The sequence below is a fragment of the Numida meleagris genome, chromosome 6, assembly GCF_002078875.1.
Source record: "Numida meleagris isolate 19003 breed g44 Domestic line chromosome 6, NumMel1.0, whole genome shotgun sequence".
In the NCBI taxonomy this organism is placed as follows: Eukaryota; Metazoa; Chordata; class Aves; order Galliformes; family Numididae; genus Numida; species Numida meleagris.
Window position 1 is genome coordinate 59,460,552 of NC_034414.1, and position 17,393 is coordinate 59,477,944.

General features: G+C 58.4%; 1 protein-coding gene across 5 annotated transcripts in view; it reads right to left on the minus strand.

The window, feature by feature from the left end:
• The window catches only part of TRIM9 (tripartite motif containing 9), a 33,455-nt gene continuing 16,068 nt past the window's right edge, over nt 7-17,393 (minus strand). Inside the window, exons 4-13 of one of the 5 annotated variants that reach the window (XM_021402897.1) lie at nt 12,512-12,622; nt 11,970-12,123; nt 11,089-11,246; nt 9,715-9,853; nt 6,284-6,472; nt 5,041-5,082; nt 4,290-4,313; nt 3,163-3,466; nt 2,388-2,550; nt 7-1,186 (exon numbers count right to left, since the gene is read on the minus strand). In XM_021402897.1, the coding sequence (XP_021258572.1) occupies nt 1,124-1,186; nt 2,388-2,550; nt 3,163-3,466; nt 4,290-4,313; nt 5,041-5,082; nt 6,284-6,472; nt 9,715-9,853; nt 11,089-11,246; nt 11,970-12,123; nt 12,512-12,622 (1,347 nt within the window). In that variant the 3' untranslated portion in view covers nt 7-1,123. The other 4 variants (XM_021402896.1, XR_002440459.1, XM_021402895.1 and 1 more) reach the window with 4 other exon arrangements.

Below are 17,393 nucleotides of genomic sequence, written 5' to 3' on the forward strand. Positions count from 1 at the left end.
GGGCGGTGGGGAGGGGGTGACCTATGTACAGTCGTTCTGCCGGACCGGGGCCGACGAGCCACGGCTTTCCGATGGCACGGGCAGCGCCGCCGCTGGGAGGGGGACGGCGAAGGACCGCAAAGCAAAGCGTGGGGACAAGCGCATGCATGGCCCTCGGGTGGGAGCGTGTGCGGGCGGCGGGCACGGCACTGCCCAGCGCCTAGGTCGCCGCCGGGGGCACGGGCACGGGTTCCTGAGTGCTGGTCAGCAATCCGTGCTCCCCGTCCCCGAGCTCCCCATCGGAACCTCGCTGCTGAGCGAGGTTTCCTGCCAAGGGAAGGATGCTACCGGGCAGTATTTAAGGCGAGGTTTGATACTGCGGCTGTACAAAAAGAAATGCTCACTTCCGAGGAGCAGCACGGTGTATGGCTGTGGCGCTGGTTTGTGGGGAGCCAGGGGGAGCACTCGGCGCTGGATTTGCCCTAAATCCTGCCCCTGCTGTGTCCAGCCTTTGGGGGGCACAATGATGGGACCAGTTCTGCTCACTGCTCCGCGTGAGCCCGGCGCTGACCCCGGCAACGACGCAGCTGCTCTCCGGCAGGTGGCTGTGGTTTAACCCCAGCCATGGAGCATCGCCCCAGGGTGCTGCTGCCTTTGCTGGGAGCTGCAACACCCCAACAGCAGCGGGGTGCTGTAGTGGGGGCATCCCCGGGCTCCACAGGGACCAGTAGCAATCCGGGGCTGACCCCGGCGCGTGGCAGAGGTGCTCTGCAAGAAAGGCCACGGGGAAAGAAATATCCTGCAAAGGAATGGGGCTGGAGGGGGAGAAAGCTTTCCGGGGGGGTCCCCCGCTCCTACAGCCCGGCCATGCGGCCTGGCCAGCTGCAGCGGGACGCAGGACGGGAAGCTCTCATGGCAACTCCAAGCCCCAACTCAAAGGGGTAAAACCGAACCTAAAAGCGGACACAGGAACATCTCGGGCTACCTAGGTACTTCATCAGCCAAAAAGAGCTAAACAGCGAAGCGCACACACACAGGACAGCGCTGGCGGGTGGAAAACGAAGACTGCCAAAGCCGGGTTCCTCCTTCCCTCCTGGCCGCCCCCGCCGCTCGCAGCTCGGTGCCGCCTCGTGCCGCAGCATCCTCACTGCATGGCCGAGCGCGAGGCGTAGAAGTCGGGGACCGGCAGCCCCGTGTGCAGCGTCACCTGCAAGGAGACAGAGCGAGGGTGGAGGATGCTGGGGGTGATGCTCACCGCTCGCAGCCATCCCGGGCGAGGGGCCGAGTCCTGCGCACACACGCGTGTGCCGGGCTGCTGTGCTGGGTAATTCAGCTCCCTCCCCAAACGCTTTGATTTGGGAGGAAAGCATAATTCCTTCTTTTACTGAGCAGTTAGTTCAGAGGCATTTTCTCCTTCAGATGCGGATTTATAGAAAACTTTGTCTATGATACAATTATTTCCATCCTGATTAGAGTCATTGTAATTACTCACGCACCTTTGAAGGAGGATAATGAAGGGCTTGGGTTTATTAGCAGCCTTTTATCAGCATCCCCTGGGACGTCCTTAATGCCGGGGGATTCCAAGCTCTGCCTTGCACACTGAGCTGCCAGAAACCAGAAGGGCTCTAGAAATGCTCCCGTCTCTTAGGGCAGTGTGAAGGATTGTGGTAGGAATTAAACCCACCGTGGAGAAGGCCATTTGTGCTACACCAATAAGCATCCCCTAAAAGCAGTGCAGACAGATGGGCTTGTGCAGTGCTGGAGGAGCAAGCAGTGACCAAGGGGATGTGCCACAGCCACGCTGCGGGAACGTGGAGACTCGCTGGGGTCGATGAGAGCAGGAGTGAGATTGGTGAGAAGGGGAAATGAAAGATGAAAATACCAGAGAGGCCCAGGAAGCCACCACTTGGTGATGTTCAGGATAGCAGAGATCTTGGGAGAGAGGGAGAGAAGAGGGGTTTGAAACTCCCCAGAGGAAAAGAGGCTTTAAGAGATGCGTTTCTTCCCGGTAATGCTCCTGTTTAGCACCCTGGAGAGATGGGGGAGCTGGTGAGGCTCCTGCAGGGAACCATCGCAAAATGGAGCTGTCAAACCCCACCAGCCAGGGGAGCCCCGATGCCTCGGCAGCCCTGATGGAAAGCCTGGGGCATGGAGCTGGAGGAGCAGCTGCTGCACAAAGGCCAGTGCTGATCTTAAGAGACTTGCAGGAGGGTTACTGTGCAGCAGCTTTTCGCAAGCCGCCCCTGCTGCACAAGAGCCCTCCCCGCTCCAGAAAGTCCCCATGCTGCAAAGCATCATCACACACTGCAGCGACGGCTGAGAAGAGGGAGAGTCTGCCCACGAGCTCTGACACAGGGTTGGCTGCTGTGGTCAAGCCTCTGCTCCCAGAGCACGGCCAAAGCACGTACCTGCACGTTCCTGTTGAGGCTGACTGCTGGGAAGAACAGGCCCTCCAAGTTCTCAAAGGCGACAGGCCCCTGCTGGTCCTCGTTAATGGAGAACGTCAAGGTCCTCCTGGTCAAATCCAGCAGCACTCCCACCGTGGCACCTTTCGTTATCCCACCCTCGGTCCTGCGGGAGCGAAGAGAAAGTCACAGCATCTCCGTGGCATCACATCCCTTGTGCTCCTGGCACAGGGATAAATGAATCACAGAATGGTTGGGCTGGAAGGAGTCTTAAAACCCACCCAGTTCCAAGCCCCTGCCATAGAATCACAGCATGATTGGGTTGGAAGAGACCCTGAAGCCCATCCAGTTTCAACCACCAACTCAGGCTGCCCAGGGCCCCATCCATGGCATTGGGCACCTCCAGGGATGGGGCACCCACAGCTCTCTGGGCAGCAGTGCCAGGGCCTCACTGCTCGCATGGTGAAGAACTTCCTCCTGCCGTCTGACCTAACTTCCCCTCTTTCAGTTGGAAACTGTTGCCCCTTGTGCCATCTACCAGTTTAAATGCAACCAGTACTTTCTTGCAGCGGGAACTACAAGGCTCTGGGTGCTAATGGAAGAGCCAGCGTAGGGAAGAAATAGCTGTAGCAACGAGCCAGTGCAGCAGGGGCTGTCTTTTGCTTTGGGCAAGGGCACATCCTCCAATAAAGGTGACGAGGAGCCAATTCACCCCTCCTGCGGGCGGACAAGGCACACAGTCTCACAATGGAGCCGTGCCCGGGTGCAGAGTGCGTACCTGTTGGTGTGTGAGTTGTTGTGCATGAACCAGCTGCGGTTGTTGTCCACGTACATGGCCCAGGCCTTGTCGTCCTTGCCCAACATGGCGTCCTTCAGGACGTCGATGCGCGCCACGCCGAAGGCCGGGTCCGGGTGGTTGTCGTAACGATCGATGGACAGCTCCCAGTAGTGCAGCCCTTTGGAAAAGCCCGTTTTGCCCAGCACGACCCTGTCATCGTAGCTGTTGCAGGTGACAGTCAGGTTGTCGTTGGAAAAGATGATGTCAGCGTGTGCGGAGGCGGGATCGAAAGAGAACCAAGCTACTGGAATAAATGAATGGCGGAAGGTTAGGCCAACGGGAACGCGGCCTTCCACGACCGAGCCACGGGGACCGCACAGAGACAGCGCATGCTCCATGCAGGGCCAAGAGCGAGCGAAGAGTGGCCAGCGAGGGCCGGGCTGCGGAATGCGGGGTGGGCTGGGGTGTTATGGCTGGGACCCAGTGAGCTGAGCTCTGTTCTGCTGCTCCCCAGGTCCCTGCCCATCCGCAGCTCAGCCCCGGAGCGCGCAGGATCGTCACCGTCTCCTAAAGCCTGGCCCTAGCAGAAGGAGGCGTGCGATCCCAGCCAGCTGCTGGCTAACACAGGGGTCCACGCTCACTCTTCTGGCTACGGGTCAGGCTCGGGGTGGGAAGGTTAATCTGAGGACGAGCAGGTAAACTGCGTGTGTGTCTTGGAAAGCTGGCGGCTCTGGCAACCAAAAGGGAACAGCGCTCCACATCCCTACAGAGCAACCGGCCACGCAGGAGACAGGAGCTAGCCCACGGGAATGCCCCAAAACCTCCACGCCTGGCTGTAAGCACGGACTCGGTCCCTGGCAGTCTGACAGATACAGCGGTGCTCAACAGGACGGAGGCACGGGGTTGCACGAGCCTCCATCCTGCTTTCACAGGTGGTTTTCTCCAGCGGTCACCGGACCGTGGGCTGACGCCTCCACAAACACTCTCCCACCCAAAGGAGGAAGCACGGCTTTAAAGATAAAACGCTCCGGTGAGATTTACTCCTCGGTTCATTGGGTGGTTTCACAGGGCAGCTCGCATGCACGCGGGTGCCCCAGTGCCGCAACCCGACAGAAGCGATTCCGTACCTGCCACCATTTTTTTAATGTCAACTGTGGTCATTCCCAAGGAGAGGCATGCGGGAAAGAAAACAGCACGTAAAGTTGGCATTCGGTCAATGAAGGAACCAGAAACAATTTCAGCTTGCCTGCTTCTCTGGCTTTCAGCACAGCGCGCACACTGAAATGCAGGGAGGGGATGGGGGGTGCGGGTTGGAGGACACGGAGAGTGCTCCAGGGGACTCCTTCCCCATCCCATCCCATCAGGATGGGACCTGTGGGTGACTTCCTCCTCCATCCCATCCAATCCCACTAGGATGGGCCCTCCAGAGGACTCCTTCCCCCATCCCATCCCATTAGGATGGCTGTGCAGGCTGCGAGTGCCACTTCTCCTGGAGAAGGCGGTGTGAGCCTGATGGACGCATGCCTACCCCAGCACCGCAATTAGCTGCAGGAGGGCTAATCATCTACTCGGGGTCTGGCACATGCTCAAGTATCCTGAATGAACGGGAGTGCTTTGAGCAGAAGGCTGGGTTTTTAATTAGAGGGCCATTTGCACAGCACTGACTTCATGCTTCTCTTCATAGGGGGAAAACTTAAAATGCCTTTACGGCATATGGTCATGACCTTCCAATTTGCCTCCTGCTATCCGGGAACGCCCTGCAAGGAGGGTGGGTGTGCACGAGATATGCTGCTCACCCGCCCAAGTCAAGTTAACAATCAAACAAAAAGGATGACCAACATGGAGTAGGTGCCGGTTAATTGTAAGAAAGATACTTGCCTAATTGAGAGTAAGGCGTTCCTTGTGTCTCAAAATTGCATCCTACAAAGAGATACTGCATTTCACACATCACAGCTAAGAAAGAACAGCTGGTCTCCTGCAAAGCACTCCTGAGGAGTCAACCCCTAACGAAGCAGCCCTGGGAGGCCTGACTCATTGAAAGCCAGAGAGCACGGAGTGGGCTCCCAGCACAACCTGGGGGGGACGATGGGGACCTCTGGGGCTGTTCTTGGCCTCGGAGCCCCGAGGACTGCAGCCTTCCTCCCGCACAGGCTGTGCCAGACCCGGGGGGGGGGCTACCCCCACCTGCACAGGCTGTTTTTTGGGGTCTCTGTGCATCGCCGCAATGCAGTTCTGCAACGCGGAGCGGCGGGGCCACGCGGCGTGCTCACGGCCCCGCTCCGCCCCGTCCCACCGCCCCGTCTCTGCAACACGTACTCCACGCACGATGCTCACGGCCACTGCGGGAGGCGCGGGCACAGCGGACACAAAGTCAGAAACGTCCGTAACGAGACAGAGCGGAAGCCATCAGCGCACATCAGCGGGATGATGAGAAGGAACATACAAAGCACAAAGAAAATAAAAGTCGCGAGGCCCCCGGTTATTCCGGCCACGGTCATGCTGCGGCATTCTTCATTCCAGGTTATGAGATGGAAATAAAAACAATCGGGGACCCCCATTCTTCGTGGGCTTACAGCGGAGGATGCTGCAAATCGCTCCGGTGGAGCGGTGTAAAGCCAGAGCAGGGGAAGAATCGGGGCCCAGGATTCATTAGCGACAGAGGATGCGCAAAGATTGGTTAGAAAACAGCTCGGAGATGCACTGCGCCTGCGCTCTTGGGGTCCTCAGGGACAGTCTAGCTCCAGCCCACCTCCATAGGGGAAGCAAACTGTGCAAGTGCACCCAGGGGTTCCTCCCGGGGTGGGGGTAGAGGGGGTCAGCTCTGCCCGCGTCTCAGCATAGGATCGATGCCAGCTAGAGATGAGGGTTCTGCTGTGCGCTCCCGGCATCGCCCCACGCCTCACGCTGACCGTGCTGCTACGGACGGACGGACGGACACACCGCCGGAGCTACACCGCCGAAAGCCCCAACGCGTCGGGAGCGGGGCGCTGCCGAACAGAACAGCATCCCCCTGCCACCCGCATGTCATGGGAAAAACAAACAGAACGCAACATAACAAACAAAGACTTTGGAGATGCCCAGAAGCACAGACCAAGAGAAATGCCAGAGGCACAGGGCTCACCGGCTGAATTCAGGGACTGTAAGGAAGAATGCAAGCTCAGCTGGTGGGCCGAAGATCTTAGCTCAAAGTAGGATCTCCCCGGGAAGCTGGGTTGTAGATTAAGGGTGGAGGAGAAGGGACTCATTCTACGAAGCTGCAATCTTTCCAAAGGCACTGGAAAAGGGAGGGTCTGTTCTTCTGACTGCGTTTCTAAACGTGAGATCAATGCAAACCGGAGATCAGACATCGGCGCCGTGCGGCCGCGCGCTGCCCGCGCCCGGACCTCGGCTGCAGCGAATGCGTGCGGGCACGGGGCGAGGGGCAGGGCACTGTGCACAGCGCTGGCCGGCGTGGAAGCGAGATGCGTCGCTTGGCTGCTAGGGTTGTAATGCTGCAGAGGCATTTGGCAGGGCTGGGCCGAGCTCTGTTGGCCTGAGTACCACCAGGCACCCACCTTCCTCCCTCAAAAGGCTGCTCGGGGCGGTGTGAGCTCGGTATGTCTTTGTACCTGTCAAAGCACATCCGAGCCTCACGGTGAGAGTTCAGCTCGTGCGGTTCACAGCAAAACGTCAGGCTGGAGGGAAGCTCTCGTGGCATTGCGTCCCATTCCCTGCTACCACCGACAGTCACCTCCTGCCACCTCCTCCCTGCTGCCTTGGCAAGGGCTGCTCTATTGCCAAGACGTAGAACCCCCCATCCTCCACGCATTCCAATCCCAGGCACTGTTGTCCCAGCCTTCCCGTCCCCCTGTGAGTTCTAACAGACAAAAGGGAGCACTTTGCACGGCGGGCACCAACTTCTGGGACCCGCTGCTGCATGAGGCTACGGAAGCAGAGAGCATCAGTGGGTTCAGCAGCGGGTTAGGTACACCACTGCAAAACGTGTCAATGCGTGGAGCTCATGTCGAGGTCAGGATGCGCCCTCTGATGTCTACCAAGAGCGAGGGGCACGGGCCACAGCGGGCAGCCAGGCTCACGGCTCTCCTAACCAGCACCTGCAGTTCCTGCAGCTCCTTGTAGTGCCTTTCCCTTGCGCTGTTCAGCCCTTTCCAAATGATGCCGGTTCAGAGCGTGCTGCTGGAGGTCACTCCGTGGCTGGGACGGACGCTGTGTCAGGTAGGGAAGGTGTTATGCTGCTCCTCAGCTGAGGGACTGCTGCAGTCTTTGGAGCCTATGGAGGAGGTTTTGGTTTCCTCCGAGGAAAAGCCAGGCGCCCTGCAGGGCATTCCGCTCCCCCGCAGCCCCCACAGCTCATCTCGCCGCATGCTGAGGGCAGAAGCTAACTTCTGTAAGCTTTGCATTCAGCTATCACAGCATAGCTGGGTTGGAGGGGATCTTAATGACCATCAGCTGTGGGCTGGGTGCCCCCCAGCTTGGGCTGCCCAGGACCCCATCCACGGCCTCGGGCACCTCCAGGGATGGGGCACCCACAGCTTTGGGCCCTCCAAGGAAAGAATTTCCTCCTACTATCTAAGCTACATTTCCCCTCTCTTAGTTTAACGCCACTCCCCCTTCTCCTATCGCTACCAGACAATGCAAGAAGTCAGACGTTGCCTGCCAGGGCCAGAAGCCTGCTGTTCTCTAACAACCCCTAAGCAGAACATCTCATAAAGACTTACAACGGGACGGCTGTGCTCCCAGACATGTCCTCCTCGTGCGGTGCCTGTCTCTTCTTTTGTCCCTCCTTGCTCTCCCGCGGGAGCACTTTGCAGCGAGCCACGGAGCTGGGCTGAAGGGGAAAGCCAAGCCTGAAAGCCATTTCAGTGAGAACAGCACTTAGAAGCCCGGTGCTGCTGCACGGACATAAAAGCCCAGATGGATGGCGGGGACGTGCGAGGCGGCCCAGTCACCGCGTCACTCAGGTGTCTGGAAGCTGCACGCAGCTGCAATTTATGGCCCTTTGAGTCCAAAAAGCTCTGATTGCCGCTGAAAGCAGAAAGCGCTCCGGGTCCGTTTGCTTTGTCTGCCTCTTTCTTTTTGTGCAGCAATGGCAAATGCCATCCAACGCAAAGCCAGCTTCCATCTGAGGCACAGATGAGCGATGTGTGCGTGCTCCCTGTGCTGGGCAGCAGCCCCAAGCACCACCCGGCCTGCTGGGACCACCTACAGCTTGTTTTCTCCTCCAGCTTCCTCCGCATTGTGGAGCTCGGATGGACACTGACAGCACCGACCAGACAAAAGCAGAGCTGGAAAGATCACAGCAAGAACCCAGCGAGCTCCCAGGACAGCTGCAGGACGCCGTGTCTCAAATGCAGCCCGAAAGGCACAAAGCTGATGGGAAACCGAAGCCCTGCTGTCTCCTGCACAGCCTGCTGTAGCCAGGCAGAGAGGTGGGTGACATCTGCTGACTTCAGGAGCCACCCCAGTGTGGGGCTGCTCTGGGTTGTCCCGTCCTCAGCTCTCCAGAGCAATGCCGCAGCTTCCTTGCAGCCGGTGCCCAGCTTTGCAGATGCACACGCAGCTCTCAGACGGATGTGAGGTTTGGGATGTGCTCTGGGATTCTCTTGGAAGAGAAGGGCTGGTCGCAGGTCTGCTCTCTGCTCCACCTCCCTGTCAGACGTCGCTCCATGCGAGCACTCTGCGTCGCCTTGCTCTGCTCCTACTCCGCAGCCCAGTTTGCAGCAGGAAACCCTTTCTCCTCCCTGCTCAGATCCACCACTGTGCTCTGCAGCAAGAAGGGGCTCACCTTCTTCCCCAGCCCCGAGCTGCACGCTCCCTTCTGTCCCCAGCTGCAGGTGCTGCTGGGGCCGAGCCCTTCCTGCCCGGCTGCCTGCCCCCCCCCCCGAGCCCTGCGACCTGAGCATCAGAAGCAAGCCCATTTTCCGTGATGGATTAAGAGCCTGCTGTGACAAATGCACTTAAAGCCAGGCGAGGAGCCTCCCCTGCGACCTGCAAGAGGGTGCTGGATACTCTGAGTGGCTCTGCAGACGGTGCTGGTGCTGCCTGTTGGGTCTGCAAGGACATTTGTGAGGCTCAATGGTCCCTGCCCTGCCAGGGCCTTGAAGGGACATTGTCTGGTGATGCCATTCTGCAGCCGTGCACAGCCCTTAGTGTCTCAGGAGCAATGCTTGGTGCCTTCTGCTTTTAAACAAAGTTAGTGCAGGCATCTGAGTCTCCCTGGGGTTGTCATACAAACCCAAACCTTAAAACACCTCACTCTGGGACACTTTTCACCGCTCCTCTCCAGACAACACCTTCTGCAAAGGAAAGGGGATGAGAGAGAACTGCGGGCGCCGCCCGAGGCTCCTGGCACAGCCCTTCCTCCCCCCCACCCCCCCCAGTGCTGTCTCCTTGCCGTGGCTGCTCAGATCCCAGAGACCCAGAGAGCGTGGAATTCCCGGTACGGCAGCGCTAAGCCTGGGCTGGTGACGTGCCCCACGGGTGTGGATGAGCAGCAGCCGAGCACGTGGGGCTGTGGGGCTGTGGGGCTGTGGGGCCGTGGCAGTGCCTTACCCTCGGATGTCTGCAGCACCAGGGTCTTGCTGTAGGGGCTGACTCCCGTTTTGTTGAAGGCTTTGACGCGGGCGCTGTAAGTGCTGTTGAAGTGAAGCCCGTCCACCGTGCACATGGTTTCCTTGCCCACGTACACCTCCTGCAGAGCAAGCACAGGGATATGGGGGGGGGGGGGTCAGTCAGCAGGGATGGCAGTGCCCGGAGCACCCAACCCCAGGGGTGGGAGCACCCCACCTGCCCCTGCTACTCCGTGCTCTGCTGCCTGGGGCAGGTTTATGAGCACGCATGTTGCTAAAGCCGAGCAGAATGACTCCGTGCTCCGTCCCTTGGCAATAATGTACAATTTCTACAGGGAAAAGATACGCTGCTCACATTGGACCAACTCGTAAAGCACCAGTCCCAGCCAAGCTCCCACTGAATCCCAGAGGAAATCTGCCAGAGAGACGAATTAACACAGAGAGCCCGGGACACGGAAAAACCCTCGCAGAAAACAATTTTGCATGCTCCTGGATGGCGGGATCAAAGCGTTCCTTGGAAGGAAACAAAGCGGTTTCACCCAAGCGGTGCTGACTCACCAACATGTCATGCTTCTGCTCCCGTTCAAAGGAACAAGGGCCGTGGAAGCAGACAGCGAACACGTCTACTAAAACACCTGGTTCAGGAAGCATTGACTTGTAATTAGAAGATCCCACAGGGGTGGATGGAGGCTCTGCTCGGGGAGCTCGCCTGCACGGGGAAGCTCTGCTGCCCCGCTCTGACTCCGCACCCTGCTGTGATGCTGCGTGAGGAGCCAGCACTTGAAGCTGGCCCCTGCCTTCCCAGGTGGGTGCCTGCCCCCCAGGGCTCACAGGTTGGCCTGCAGGCTCCCTTTCTTCCTGCCCTGACTCTGCTCTGGCTCCTGCCCAGCTGAGTTTCTCAGGGATGCCCTCAGAAAACGCGACGGGCAGTCGCCGCGCCCGCTCTCAGCGGATGGGAGCACACCTGGGTCATTATCAGCGTGTCGGATCAGAGCAAAATCATATTTTAATTGTGTAATTACAGCAATTTAAAAGCCCTCGGGCCTTCGACACCTCTGCTTGCCGGCAGCTGGCAAGCCGTGAGACTTTCGCAGCAATTAGCACGCCTCGCAGGAAATATTTAGCAACCTAAAAAAGATGGGAGCTTCAAACAGGCCCTTCGCACTTGCAAGTCGTGTTGGTCACTGGAAAGGTATTTCTACCCCTCCAACTAACCCCGGCCCCCAAGAAGCCCTCGGCGTGTCTGCACCATCGGTTTCCCAGGGCAAGTCTCCTGTTTGCAAGGCAGGAGGGTGCTTGCAAGAACCTGGGCAGCTCGCTGGTCCCGCAGGGCTGGCTCCGTGCCCCCAGCACTTACCCTGAACTGCCCTCCGTTGCCGTCATCGAGCTCCAGGATGTAGCCTTCCACCTGCACCGTGGACAAGGGGGGCTGCTTCCAGGACAGCGTGGCACTGTTGTTGTGGGTGCAGCACTCCTCCAGCTGCAGGATCGGGGGGGCCGGCACTGGGGAGGAAACTAAACACGAATTAGGGTGACCCCGGCTGCTAGCAGCACTGGGGAGGAGCGGAGCAGAGCCGCGTGCGTGCAGCTGGAGGATGGAGGATGCAGCACTGTCCCAGGGCCAAGCCAGCTCTGCATGCCAGAGCTGCAGAGACCAGCAACCACTGGGCTTTGCAGAATAGGTCGGATTTCTCCTAAAATGGGAGGCTGTGGCATGAACTGCAGGACTGTGCAAAGAAGAGATGAGCGGAATTTCATCTATCTCACTTTGTGGAGCTGAGCCAAAGATCTCCTGTAGTTTCCAGCCCGCAGTAACCCTGACACCTGGGGACCAGGGAGTGCTGCCAGGGCCACCCAGATGGGAAACAGGAGCTGACTGTCTTAATGAGTATTAAAGGCCCTTTCTTGGAAGGCCTCATCACGCTGCAAACGTGCACCTGCACCGTGCAAAGCTGCCCCCAGCCCTGACCTGCCTGTGTGTGGTGCAGTGGGACACAGCTGTTCCCTGCTCCCAAAACGAGCCCAAGAACTCGCAGTGGGGAGTGGGGGGAAAGCTGTCGTCTGCATTTTACCACTGAGAAACAGAAGCAAGTTTGATCTGGAGGCCTGGTGAAGCCAGGCTGACCCCCGACCTCCCAAACTCCACTTGCTGGGAGGGATGGGAACCTCTTCTCTGCTGGCCCTGCCCTGTGACGAGTTGCAGGGAAGCACCCAGCGCGAGCAGAGGAACACCCTTACCTTTCATCTGCACGAAGTCGAGCTGATGGATGGACTGCAGCAGGGGGCCGTTGTCAAGGTTCAGGTCAAAGTCCGTGGTCATGCGGGGTGTGAGGGTCCCTTTTCCCCACTGGTCCTCGGTTAAGTGCACTCTCCTGATGAGAGCGTCGGAGATCTGGTGGCAGGGAGCAGCCTCAGCTACCGAGGGCCACGCGGGCTGCGTGCTGAACCTTGTCCCCATCCCCTCGTCCCCCTTCCCTGTGCCTACCAGACTGCCACCTCTGTCCCCTGATTGCTGGAGTTTCCGTGGACATTCCTGCCCAGGAGCACGACCCTCCGCTTGCCCTCATTAGTTTCCCCTCCACCCAACCCTCCAGCCTGCCCCTGCCTTCTGCCTGCTGCAACCTGGAGGTGACGAGGGGGCTGGCCCTTGATTTTAGGGCTGGGAAAGCCGGAGACGCCACTCTCACTGCATCTCCTCTGACTACGCTGCAGCCCCAGGGCTCTGGCTGTGCAACGCCTTCCCGCTGCTCCTGCAGGCTGGGTGGAAGCCGAGCACTGACCTGCAGGAAGCCGCTGGGGTCGTTCTCCTTGATGACCTCCAGGCAGTACTCCATCAGCCCCGTGGTCTGCCGCAGCTTGACCGTGCAGTGAGAAATCTGGTCCCGCACCACCTGCAATGACACCAGGAGAGCAGCGTTGGCACAGGGACGTGGTCAACGCGAAAGGAGACAAAGGCTCTGGGGAACAGACAGAACGGCTCATTAGCTCCACGCACAGAAATTGCCTGCCTCCGTCGCTCCAGCACAGCCGCTGGGCTCTGTCCTCAACGCAGCTGGGCTGCTCGTGCTGGAGCCAGGAGCAATACCTGGCAGTTTGCTATTTCCAGGAGGAATGAACACATCACGGCCCCATCTTCAGCACAGCAATAGCAACCACAGCAATAAAATCAGCTGTGCCGAGTGCCTGCTCTGAGAGCACCGCGCCAGGCAGAGGGATGGAGGTGAACCCAGGTACGTGCCAACCTCCTGCAGCCAGCAAACCTGGGCTGCAGAGGGGGGCGACGGCTCCTGCAGGGCAATCAATCAGATCATGTGTTGCTTAATTATAATTTAATCACCTCTGCTTAATCACCTAGCAGGAAGAAAAGAATCACCGGCTCTGCAGCTTGGGGCTTCTGTGAGACAGTGGGGAACGCTGCCCTGGCAGGCTCTTGGTTTTGGGGGGATTTGCTGCTTGCTGGGGCTGCATCAGCATCGTTATCACCACCACCACCAGCGCACCCCGTGTGCCGAGCTGACAGGGCAGCAGGGGGAGCTCCCACCTTGTTCTCCGTTCGGAGAAGCAGAGCGTGTTGGAGGATGTTTCCTGCCCCTCTCTTGCAAAGGGTTGCACACTGAGTCTCCCAGCTGCAAGATAGGCTGCACATCCCCAGCACGTCCCCAGGCACAGCTAAACCACAGACGGGTTCTGCATTCCCAGCCTGCTGGGAACGGCACGTGGGGATCACGCTGCCATTGCACGGAGCCAGCCCCTTCCACGTGCAAGCGCCCTGCGGGGAAACGCACGCACCGCCAGGAAGACAGCAAAGATGGGATTGGGAAAACAATCTTCTTATCTTCTTTGCAGCTTAAACCTCCATCGGGTTGGGCCAGGATAATGAATTTGCGGCCCTCTCCTTGCCCGAAAGGATGCTTTTCAAGTATTACCAGCGCAACGGCCATCTGTCATCAGCAGCCCTACATGTGCTGCCAGCAAGCAGCGTTGGCCCGGTGAGGAGCGAGGCTGAGGAGCGAGGCTGAGGACTGAGGACCGATGCTCCCTGGCTGCACAGTCAGCCCCAGCTGGGTCCTCTCGTCCAAGCAAGGCTGATTATTTCCCAAGCTTCCCAGCAGACAACCCCTGCTAACAGAGGTCTGCTCCCTAACAGAGGTCTGCTCCCAACCAGGAGGAGCAGGGCGCTCTGTGCTTGCAGGGGATGAGCCAAACACCCGCTGCCCCCAGCCCAGCGAGGCTCACAGTGCTGCTGGCTGGAGCTGGCACAGCCAGGGACAGGCTGAGTGCCATCGTCAGGCTCACAACCCGCAGCCCAGGCTCCGAAATGGCTTGCTCACTTCCACAGCCGGCTGCTTGGCAGTGCCCCCCTTTGCCTTGGGGCACAATCAGCTCCCGCTGCACTGTGCATGGAGTCCCAGCAGCTCCAGAGCATCCGTCCCACTGGGGCTGCCCCTCAGCAGCAACCCTGCCCTTCTGGAGCAATGTGATCCCACCCAGGGATCGAGAACCCATTCAGCTGGAGAACTGGAGCATGAAACAGCAGGCTAATTGCAGTGGTTCTCCTCTGCTGCTGTCCCCTGGCATTTCCACTCGGTGGGGTATCTCAGCTCCTCATTACACCAAAGTAATGCAAGTAAGAGCCAAAAGAAAAAACTGGAAGCTCCTCAAACTTCTGACTCGTGGAAGGGAACGAGGCGAGCAGCTTCAGGAGGCTGGCAGTGTTCACTGGACCGCCAGCAACACCAGCTGCCTTGGGTTTAGCATGGAAATAGACAGTTTGCAAAGCTCTGCTGAGAGAACTGAATGGTGGCATCTTCTGGGAGAAGGCTTATGGGATACAGAGCACCAGCTCAGCTGGAGAGGGGGTTGGGGCAGCTCCATACATTTCCTTTCTGGTTGCTTTTGTCACTTTTTTTCCCATTGCACGTCAACGGAGGCAACAGCCAGAACCTGGTTACTAATTGCAGGCTGCAGAAAGGACGTTTGCTGCGCGCTCACAGCAGCTCCCTACCACCTTAAAATAGGAAGTTTATTTCCAGAGCTTTTCTTTCCTGCAAGATGACATTAACTATAATTTACATTTTAATATCGCTCCTAGAAGGCACCTGCACTCATCTCTACACAAATGTCTTCCTCATCTCCCTGCTCTTCTTAGCCCTCGGCACGCAGCCTCGCGTGAACCTTGGCTGGATGAGCCCTGCTGGGGGCTGCCATCCCATACGAAGGGTCATGGAGCAGCACTTCATCTCTGAAGATGCCAACACATACAGACTGAAGCTCCAAGAGGTATCTCACTTCTCTCCAGGGCAACCCTGCAGGAAGCATGCATGTCCCGTGCCCAAAGCGTTTGTGCCATAGGGCATCTTCCTTTGGGAACACCACATCAGTCCTTTGGAAACCAGAGGAGCAGAACAGACAAGGTCTGTCCTGGGGGTGGAATTTAAAACCCGGCCCCGCTGCTCCTCCAGATCCCATTTTTTAAAGCCTGGCTCTTGCTGTGAATCCAAGTTCGGGGGAGGTTTGGGAAAAGCGGGGAGACGTCCCCTCCAAGTTCATTCCTTGGCGCAATTAGTGTCGGCCCACGAGCAGCCCTGGCCTGGTGCCCGCCTCCACGAAATGTGTGTCAAGCTAAAGTAGGTCAGTCCTGAAGCTGAGCTGACCCCAACTCCGGGCACCCCATGAGACTGGGAGCACTGCACAGCAAGCCATGGGCTGAGCGTGCAAAGTGGAGCGTGCAAACCCTGCACGCCTTCCTTGCTGACAGGGACTCCTGTTCCCTTTGCAAAGCTTCCAGCCCCGCAGAGCCTCCGAGCAAAAGCTGCAGGCTTTGTCATCATCCCCTGCAGGCAGTGCCAGCCTTTGCATCCTCAGTGACACCGGGGAGGTGCAGCTGCTCCAGGCACAATGCTTGCCCAGCTGGGAGCTGCAGGTGCTGCCTTTGCCTGGGGGCTCCTTGTAGGGGCAAAGGGAAAGCTGCTCCAGGCAGCAGTGACCCAGGCAGCCCCCTCCCCTGGGTCAAAGAGCAGGGTGGGGACAGGGCTGCGGGGTCTGATGTGGCAGGGGACACCTCCACGTGTGAAAGCAGGCAAGACCCTCTCTGCCCCTGTCCCCAGGACACGCATTGACCTGGGCTGTGTGTCTCAGCCATGGGGGTTACATCTCACAGTGCAGGATTCAGCTGCCCTCAGGTGGGTCCACAGCTCTCCCCATGCAAGCCAAAGGCAAAGGCAGCACAGCAGCAGCTCTTGTTTACCCCTGCCCGCAGGAATTAGAAGGGAAAATTAATAATTTCGGGCTAAAAGTCTGACCAGCACTGCACAGGCTGCAGAGCAGAAGGGAGCAGCTTCTGGGTTTTACATAGCAGATAGTGATGCTGCTGTCCCCATAGAGCCCTTCCTGCCATGCAGCATCCCTTCCCACAGAGCGCAGTACTCCAGGCAGGGAGACTTGAGGGCTGACTGAAGAGCCCAGCCTGAAACCCCAGGGCTGGAAGTGCACTTGTAGGGTGCTGCTTCTGCCTAATGACAAAGCCCAGATAGTAGCACGTGTGGATGGGGCAGGATGAATGCGTGCATCAGCTGGGGGACAAGCAATATGGGATGAGCAAGGCATGGGAAGCAGATTCCTTCCCCTGGCCAAAATGTGAAAGGCCGCTGTGGTTTGTGCTGAGCAAAGAAAATGTTTTATGCTTTAATTAACCATGCCCCGAAGGGCAAGAGTGAAAGAGAGCCCACAGAGGGGTCCTCCCTGCATCTACAGGCTGGCAGCGAGGCATTGCCTATTTGGGCTGTGCTTTGTTGTCAGACAGCAAGTCCCCATGCAGGGCTCAGCCCCACAAAGCTGCTATTGTCCAGCTCCCTGGCTCAGCTGGACCTACATGGGACCTGTGGATCAGAGCCTAACGCCGCATCGTGTGCTCACCCACCCTGCTGGGGGCTTTGGAGGGAGGCTGGGGAGAAGCTGCAGCAAGGAGCACTGGAACAGGTTGCCCAAGGAGGTTGTGGATGCCCCATCCCTGGAGGCATTCAAGGCCAGGCTGGACGTGGCTCTGGGCAGCCTGGTCTAGTGGTTGGCGACCCTGCACTCAGCAGGGGGGTTGAAACTCGATGATCTTTGAGGTCCTTTTCAATGATTTTTCTATGATTCTGTGAAGGAGAAGACTGTAGGACAATGAACATGATGGAAATGCTTGAAAGGGAGGGCTTAAAGGAGGTGCGTGCAGAGCTCAGCTTGTTTTCAGCTGACCTCGATGCTCACGTTGAGATCTGCATCCCAGCTCCCTCTGTGCCAGCATTTCACTGCTGGGTGAAACAATCACCCTGAGGTGCTCAAGCACCTCAAGCAGAGCAGAACACGGCGCGATTCCTGCTCCTGCCTGACGACAAAACTGGCAGCTCCTGCTGAAACCAGCAGAACTCACAGCACTGCATCCTGCAAGATCAGGCCGGGAGCTCAGAAGCAACGTGGGACACGAACAAGGTCACCTAACAGCCTCTGGATGCTGCACGGAGGGCTCTAACGACCCAATCATTCCTAATTGGTGCAGCGATGGAGTAACGCAGTGAGAACTACTTGGAGGCAGCAGCGCTTTGCTCAGGACCCAGCAGGGCGAGCTGAGCATCTGCAGCAAGAGGGAATTCATTCAGCTCCTGTGAGAAGCACAGCAGG